Genomic DNA, 9,102 nt, shown 5'->3' with positions numbered 1-9,102 from the left:
GGAACAGCCCGCGAAAACAGGGCAAGAAATACAGGCCGCACGTTGCCCAGAATAACAACAGGGCCGTTAATTACGTGCGTGCAAACTTATTGGGCTCGAGAAGATAGCCTGCCGCCACCTACGTTCTAACGTCACTGACAGGTTCCCAGGTTGCATCGTGTGTTAGAACACCACATTTCTAGCACTTCTTCAGTACGCGTTTTCATCGCGGGCACCACGTGTGCTTCTCTCTTGCTTTGAAGTTAATTGCTTTAAGAAGCAATATGGCCTTATAATACGAACAAGCAAACCACTACTCAGTGCTAATCATGACACTCCTGTTTATAACGACGTGATACAATCATGACTTACAAGGGCCCTACTATGATTTTCAGGGTAGGTATGGAATGCAGTCACTGAGGGAGCTTGTTGCCTCAGAATTTCCCTGCCCCGAATTTTTTTAGAATTCGTCTAGTACAATCAGAGCTAAAGACATGCCACACGCCGCAATTGCACCCTTTTTTTATATTCCGATGAAATCACTGGAAACCAAGCAGGAGGGGATGAAATGGAGGAACAAAAACACGTCACGCATGCTGCATGACCGTGAGCACTTCTTTTTTCGAATTCGCTACTTTTTAGTGCGATTGCATGCGCACGCATGGACAAGTTGCAGACTCCCGCGGCAGGCCCCAGAAATGATCGTTCGCACTATCCTCAAATCAGCCGATAGCGGATGCTTCGTTGTTAGCTCACTCTAGTCCAGTGTGTGTTGTTTTCGTGCGTCAGTTGTGAATGAGCAGCGTGCTGCGCGTTTAGACGCGCTTGCCGTTCTCAGCTATACATTCGAAGTTGTTGCTATTGCATTCATTGATAAGCCCTTGCGGTAAACTGACTTTTTAAAGCTACGTGCACTTGGCGTGGTGCTGACTCTGGCCTCCAATGATGAATACCAGCTGGCACGCGTTCTGATCACTTCATTGTTCTTAACGAGTATTTCTGATACCTCTTGAAAACATTTTATTTGGGTGCCTAAAGCTTGCATCGCTTAATGACAGTTGCTTATTTGAGTCTACTCTGCGTGTGGTTTGGAAATCAATCTATTGATTCACATCAGAACAGCAGTATACAAAACCTGATGCTCATTTTCATTTTTTTTGCAGCTGGAACTGCGTTCTGCACTTTCAGCCAATTCAAATGCGCCAACCAGCGCTGCGTCGCCGACAACTTCGCGTGCGACGGCCACAACAACTGCGGTGATAACAGCGACGAAAAATGCGGTAAGAGATGAGTAAAGCGTAGCATTGAGTTTCATGATATACACTAGAGGGAAATTGGGAGGTGTCTAATAAAGATTAAACGCATAGTGCTTTCATTAGCATGAAAATAATGAGTAGTACATGAATTCGCCTGAGCTCCATATTTTTGGCTCTGTTTGGCTCGATGTGGTCTGCAGACGCTTTGTCTTCAGACGAGGTTCAGCAAGTTCAGTGATTGATTGATTGATTGATTTGTAGGCTTTAACATCCCAAAATCACCATATGATTATGAGAGACGCCGTAGTGGAGGGCTCCGGAAATTTAGACCACCTGGGGTTCTTTAACTTGCACCCAAATCTGAGTACACGGGCCTACAACATTTCCGCCTCCATCGGAAATGCAGCCGCCGCAGCCGGGATGAATGCTTCAGCCGGGATGAATGCTTAGTGAATGCTTCATGGCGCCGTTTCACTAAATAGACCTCTCTGGACCCACCAGTTTAAGTCAAATCTGGAACACCTCAACAGTATATTCTGGTATCCCAAACAAAAGTCAAAACAACAATAAACAAAGCCACGAGTGCATTTCCAGTGGGTATTATGAGTAGTAAGCAAATCAATGTGCCACCCATCAATACCACAGTGGCTGAGTCATGACAGCGCCATGGTTCTGTCTTGTAATACTGTAGAAAACTCTGTGATGCACGGAGAACTAGGCAGCATAAAAATGAAAACTATGAAAAACAACATCCGGTATTTCTATAGCCCAGTCATACGAGAAATGATTGGAAATTGAAAATAGGCGAGTGATATCTTCTATTCAGCTCACCTTGGTTGTGACGCCATTTTTTGAACAAACAGGCAATGGTCATTTATGGCCTGAAAAATTGATGATGCAGTATGTAAGGAGTCGAAGTCCTTGCTGATTAAGTCACAAAATAAAGCAGTAAAAACACGTACATTAGGAAATATTTCGCTACAAGGTAGCGAAAATCACTGCTCTAGGAAAGGATGAGCTTCAAAAGCATTGACTGCTGTGCTACTTCAGGCATCATTCTGATAGCGTTGAACGACAAAAAACGCAGAAGAGGAAGAAACGATGTCGACAAGATGTACACAAAGTTTCTTCCTTTGCTGTGATTTGAGTCACTCGATTATTCCAAAGTATGGGATACGTTTAGCCAGTCTACAGCGTCTACTTTGTGCTGTGCTCGCAGACTTCGGGCGAGGATTCTGGCACGACTGGGGCTCGACAGTGGTCATTGGTGTCATCGTCGTGGCGTTGAATGTATGTGCGATAGGGGTACTGCTGCATGCCAGGCGGTCATCGTCCTCACCGGAGTCAGCACAACCAGTAAGTGACCCTCGCGTGTGACAAAATCAGAACGTCTACAATGAGAGCCAAAGTAGAGACGAGAGCCCGCGGATTAAAGCATAGGGCTTTGTAGATGTAATTAGGTGACGCAGTCAGGAGGACAAAACGACGACAAGAATGTAGCATGTTTAGAACATTTTGCTGACTGCAAGCGAACATTATATCAAACAATATGTTAGAGATGACTATATTACACCATAGCTATGCGTGAGCAATAACTCGTATTAAATTATTTTTCTACTTGTCAGGTCAAGAGCTGCTATTTTGATTTTACTGGGCGAAGTTCTTTGAACAGCAATCTGAAATAATGTAGCGTAAAAGTAGTCAATAATTTTTGGCGTGTAGTAATCCATAGTGTTATTAAGACAATACTTTTTTTGGGACATCTAGAAGATGTTCATTCTACTTATGAATCTTTCCTTACGAATATGTCTATAGGATCATTTACTTACGAATTTGTCCATAGGATCATTTTAACGAGAAGGGCCAACAGCAAGAAAAACGACAGCACAGGGCGCTACCTTAAATGGCCCTGACTATTTTCATTTTCATTTTTGCCAAATATCCCAATGCAGCATGCAGCCTGCCCGCAAAACAAAATCAGCTTCATCATTGCTTGTTTTCACTATTCACGCCAACATTTTTATATTTTTTGTTTTTTTCATCAAAGAACATTCACTATAAGAAAGCAGATGGTATCTTGTGCAGTTTGTTCAGATCTTTCGAGAGAAAGTTGGGGGATGCAGCCTATACAGGGATGCAGCATTATATAGGGAGACTGACATTCGTGTGCCGTACGTGCAAATATCAGCCTGTGTGACACATATTATAGGTCAGAATAATAATATATTCTGCTAGAATGCAACCGGAGGGCTGAAGACTCTCTGAGGCAGAAAACAGCTCCACTCAGACGAGTGTCCGAGAGTGCGATCTATCACCACCTGCATCACCACGTGTGCTTGGTCAACGAACCTTTTCTGTTATAAGTGCTCTTCATCGTTGGCCAGCTGTCTTGAAAGTTATTATTATGAACATAAAGTCGAGCTATATGGTCAGAATTTATGTTGAAAAATGCGAACACTTATACAAGAGAGAAGTCAAGAAGAGCTGTCAGGACGAGAAAAGTCTGTGTTTAACACGCCCTTTTTTTCAAAATAATTTTTACTTTGCGCTCGTGAAACCAGTGTTTGCTGAAACTCTTCAAATTATTTGAAACTCTCGAACTTTTTAAATTTGTGTTTGTGTATTAGCGGTCGAGGTTCTTTCTTGACCATATTTCGCACCATTTCCATCTGCCAGCCTGGCCAACACGGTCACTTTTCATCATTTGACGTTTCAGCCGACTTGCGTCGTTCAGCAACCCGATGGCACATTTAGGAACGCGAACGCCATGCCACCCACTCCTTACCCCGCCGCTGGCCTGGCACCCAATGGCTTGGAGCCGAGGCCTCAAGCGGTGAGGGACTTCCCGGGCGTAACGGGCATACCCGTCAACCTGGAGACGGGCCGCCAGATGCGCTATCAAGCACCACCAGCCGAGCTTGCCGACGTCGACTATCCTCGCAGCACCCCGATCAACCCAATCGTCATGAGCCTGACGGACACCTCGGCACCTCCGCTGCCGGACGCGTTTGGCGAGGCACAGCCGAACGCTACCGGTGCCGTACCCAATGAGCAACAGGCTCCTCCACCGGGGTTCGCCGGTCTCCGGCAACCATTCCGCACTGCGAACGTGCAGATGCCTCCGAGGCAGAGGACGCCGCTGTACCAGCACAGCCACCCACCTCTGAGCCTGTACGACCAACCAGATCCACTCAGCTCTTTCGGTATATTCGGCATGGGTGGAGGACCTTTCGGGCCTTTCCCTTTCGGTGGAGGCCCCATCAACCTTGGTGGGCCAATGGGCATGCCGTTCGGTGGGCCCGTCGGGCCTTTTCCTCCTAGGATGCCAACGTTCATCATAATTGAGACTGGGGACGATGATGACGACGACGACTCGCAGTTGCAGGACCCACTCTTCATGCCTGGAATGCACGGTGGCCGCTTACCATCAAGCGCGAGCTCTTCAAACCTGGAGCCGGTGTTCCCAACCCTCTTGATTCAGGAAAGAGAGCGGCAAAGGCAGCAGCAGCGACAGCAGCGTGCCGAAGAGGAGGAACGCCGAGGTGGCAGGCGGCGCTCCAGGAGCCGTCGTCACAGAAGGACCGCTGGTACGCTGAGCCTCGCAACTCGTGGTGGGAACAGCGGGTTACAAAACACCATCCAGGAGAGTAAGGAGGAACAGAAGGAAGCCAAAGGGCAGCAACATCAAACAGAGAAGGCTTCGCTGAGAGCTCCCACACCAATAGAGGCCGTCCCGAAGTCTGCAGCGTCACCGAAGCCGGAAGACAAGAAAGACGTCGATGAGGATGCCACCACGGCCCCAGCTGCCAAGACGACAGTTATGCGCATCGACCACATAGAGACGCTAACGACAGCAGCAGAAGCTCTTCAAAAAGTGGGAATGTTCGGCGATCACAAAAACTCTTCGTCTGGCAAAAAATGCATCGTGCCTGACCCTCTGGTCATCAAGTGCTCCAAGTCCACATGGGACACTCCGCTCGAGTCTAAGCACGAGCAGAACGAGGTCATTATTGACCAGCTATCGTCATCAACTAGGGATTCCGCTAGCGCGAGCTCAAACTTGTCGACCACACACAGTGAGACGATGAGTTCGGTGACTACCACGACCACCGACTCTCCTGATTTGTGCCTAGGGGGGACCCTGCATGTGCAAGCATCCGGTGGTGACAGCGACGCCAGCTATTTGAGGCCCACTGTTTCACTGCAGAGCATCACGGAGCTCGAAAATGCTAAAAAAACTGACATGGACTTGTGATACAGAAGGGGAATAGAAAAACGGGAATTTGGAATGGCCGTACATAACCACCATTGCACTCCCCGTGAAAACAAAATTCAGATTAGATTGTTATAATTTGTTGTCACGGTAATTATTATAGAGTACATGATATTTAAACGTGTATTTTAGATTATGCTGACGATTATGAAGCGTGAAGGAAAGTTTCTGGGAACGCGCACTATTCTTTCACTGCGCCATTGTTGTTGTAGTAGCAGTGAATGAGGACTGCTGTTTTTGAACCAATAGGTGCTGAAATCTGTAGCGCTGCCAGCGCGAAATACTGAAATTGTAGGTCGTTCTGTGCATAACTGCTTTTAACACCGGTTGGTTCGAGATTAACTACAGCATCACGCAATAGTTACTTTCATTGAGTTTCGGAAATGTGTGATACAACGATCACAATATTCTTAACTACATAATCACTTCATGTGATTCTTAGGTTTTAAATTGGAACGGCTGCGCCACTTTCCTCCTGTCCAGACGAGCATCATTCATCATAGCCACAATTTTATGTATGTTGTTCTTTTCATGGCAAATATCTCCAGTTAACTTGCGATTTCATGCAAAAAAATTCACGTATTCTTGCTGTTGTAATAGCGGTTCCTTGAATAAACTGAAGATGGGCCATGTGACAACGTCATATTATTATAATAACCAGTGCGTACGAAATGGCCCAAATTTAAAGGGCCTCCAATTTTCGTCTTAACTAAAAATGTCGCAGAATCTTGAAACATTTTAATGTTTGATATTGTCTTCCCTGTTGGAGCCCCCACAGTATGTAGGAAATTTCATACTCTAAACATCTTGGTGAGATAGTTAGGAATATTTAAGGAAAATTTCAAGAACGCACTTGAAAGAAACAACGCGGACGAGCGCACCCACGCGAGTGATACACTTATTCTATTGTTCTGCTTCATATACACTGCAGTGTGTAGAATACCACATCAAAACAGCTTACAAGACATGAAACATGCTTAAGGACCTATGCGAGTACTTTCTGGGCTCGCTGACCCAACACTTTATGACCCGTATGCGTTACCGTGCCCCTTTTTTATTTTCCAATTGGTGTTAAAAAACAAAATATGCGCTTTGGATAGTTTTTTTACAATGGCACAGTAATCATAAACAAAGCCTTACGGCAGAAGCCATCTGTGCTTCAGCGTTTTCTGCTCCGGCGAACCCCAGCTGCGAGCCTGAGTAACGCTGTCATGCTTCCTTGTAGATAGAACCCAAGTCAAGCATCGCCACAAGTATTCATCCCACCACCAGCAGACAATGTCCAGTGCTCCACGGTGGTCCCAGGTAACTACTTGGCCGTCTGGCCGATCCACGTCTGATTCTTCCTTGGCGCAGACAGCCTCCGAACGCTACCAGAGCAGATCGAGTCGAGCGAAATGGCCACGAGTGTGCCATGCGCGTAGCATGTAGTCATGTTTTACGTGACACGCATGTCATGATTATCATGCTTGGATATTTCATTTACCTTCGTCGCCTATTCACGTCACGTGATTTCCAAATTTGGTATACGTGAAGCCAGCGAAATGGCCGCGAGCACGTCATGAGCGTGTTATGTAGTCAGGCTATTACGTGACACGCATATCTCGATTATCATGTTGGCACTAGTAGTATATCTTCGTCATCAGCTTACATCACGTAACGTGAAATTTGCAATTTGTGAAGCTAGCTAAATGGCCGCGAGCGCATTAAGACAGTAGCATGCAGTCATGTTCCAAATGACACGCTTGTCATGAGTATCATGTTTTGACATGTCATTTATTTTCATCGTCCGTTGGCGTCACGTAATACCAAATTTGCTATATGTGAAACTAGCGAAATGGCCACGAGTGCATCATGAGCAAGGCATGCAGTCATGTTCTTACATGACACGCATGTCATATTATCAAGTTTGCATCAGTCACATACCATCGTCATCCATTCACATTACGTAACATCAAATTTAGTATATGTGAAGCTATAGCTAAATGGCCGCGAGCACGATATGAGCGTAGCATATGCAGTCATCTTTCACATGACACGCATGTAAAAACTATGGTTGCATTAGTCTTATACCTTGGTCATCCATTCACATGACGTAATACTAAAGTCGGTATATGTGAAGCCGCCGAAACGACCGTGACTGCACCATGAGCAAGGCATGTAAACATACCACGCTCATGATGCATTCTTACTTGGGTGTCACGCATGATGCATGCGTGATGTAATCAGGCGTGATGCAATCTTACATGCGTGTTAACACGCTTTTTACATGCATTTCGTGTTCTTACATGACACGCATGTCAGGGCTATCATGTTTGCAGCAGTAACATACCGTCGTCATCCATTCACGTCACGTAATGCCAAATTTGGTTTATGTGAAGCTAGCGAAACGACCACGAGCGCATCATCAACGTGGCACGTAGTCATGTCTTTACATGACACGCACGTCATGATTATCACGTTTGCATTAGTCATATACCTTCGTAGACTGCCTAGAAAACTTGATTATTGAACCGTGAAGAAGAACAGCAACGCAAAGTCTTCGGTCTCTGAGTCCCACTGAATCTCGACCGACGATAAGGTAGATGAATGGGGGCTGAAGGTTAAATGTTGCTTCATTCTCTCTGTAATTAATTTTTGTAGTTCACCTCCACAACTCTGATTAAATTCTATTTACACGTTGCTTGCTATGTTGGAAAAAAAATACTCGACCACTTGCGGTACAATAGACCAGTACTTTCTTTGCCTCGAAGAGACCGGTACTTTCCAAGGTACCGCGAAAAATGAATGACCGCCCACGTTCCGTGCCGATGCCTACAAACCATACCTCTTATCGACCACAACACACCGAAGGCACTTTTTTCTTTTTCAGGCCGTACAACTCTGTTATGTTGAGGCTTCAAACTCCTTGGCAAATACACGCTTCATGCCGGGAAGGAAGCTCACCATATGTAGTATGGTGAGGTAGAAGAGTAAAATAACGACCAGGTGTCACACCATGGAAATTGCGTTACGAGTGGGTCATTAAACGCTTTCAACATCTTACAAACGGCTCAGACATCATTGTTCATCGCGATCTGCCGCAGCTACAAAGTACTAAATATTTCTTACAAATGTGAGCGGGTACGCTTCTCTGCAGAAAAATGAATATCACCGCAGTGGGTGCTTCTCATCTTGAGAAAACTTATTTATGCCGTAGTGGGACCCTAGCTAGTGTACTTGTTTTAGTAGTCTCGAAAATTTTACAGCAGACTCCAGAAATGGTGCTCTTCCAGCGTTGGCTGCGACTGTCCTGCGTTTTCCGCGTAGGTCCGGAGTCTTTTCAGGCGATGGTCTTCTACGAAAGACTGACTCATCGAATGGTCCAACACACTTCAGTGATTTCAATGCCTTTCTTTTTTCATCTCTTCTCTCTACATCTTTTTATACCGCTTTCCTAAGTCTTCTGCGCAGTATAACAAGAGTGTACTAGCCAACTGGAAGCTTTTATGCTTAACGTCCCCGCCATCTACTTTTTATTTTTTTCCTTCGTTCGCGTGTTTGCATGCCATGACCCTCTCTGACCTCTTCTAGCTTGTGGGTAAGTGTCTTGCT

At 45.7% G+C, this 9,102-nt stretch overlaps 1 protein-coding gene across 1 annotated transcript; it reads left to right on the top strand.

Annotated features, from left to right (window-relative positions):
• The first annotated feature begins 1,148 nt into the window (after positions 1 to 1,148).
• On the top strand, positions 1,149 to 5,537 carry LOC142768399 (uncharacterized). Its single transcript, XM_075870365.1, has 3 exons — positions 1,149 to 1,259; positions 2,455 to 2,591; positions 3,952 to 5,537. Exon 3 carries the CDS (start codon positions 4,003 to 4,005, stop codon positions 5,488 to 5,490), a length of 1,488 nt encoding a protein of 495 aa, XP_075726480.1. The 5' UTR covers positions 1,149 to 1,259; positions 2,455 to 2,591; positions 3,952 to 4,002; the 3' UTR covers positions 5,491 to 5,537.
• The last annotated feature ends 3,565 nt before the right edge of the window (positions 5,538 to 9,102 follow it).

Source organism: Rhipicephalus microplus, chromosome 8 (assembly GCF_043290135.1).
Source record: "Rhipicephalus microplus isolate Deutch F79 chromosome 8, USDA_Rmic, whole genome shotgun sequence".
In the NCBI taxonomy this organism is placed as follows: Eukaryota; Metazoa; Arthropoda; class Arachnida; order Ixodida; family Ixodidae; genus Rhipicephalus; species Rhipicephalus microplus.
Note: the sequence above shows the minus strand (reverse complement) of the source record. Positions and strands in the feature narration are given on the sequence as shown.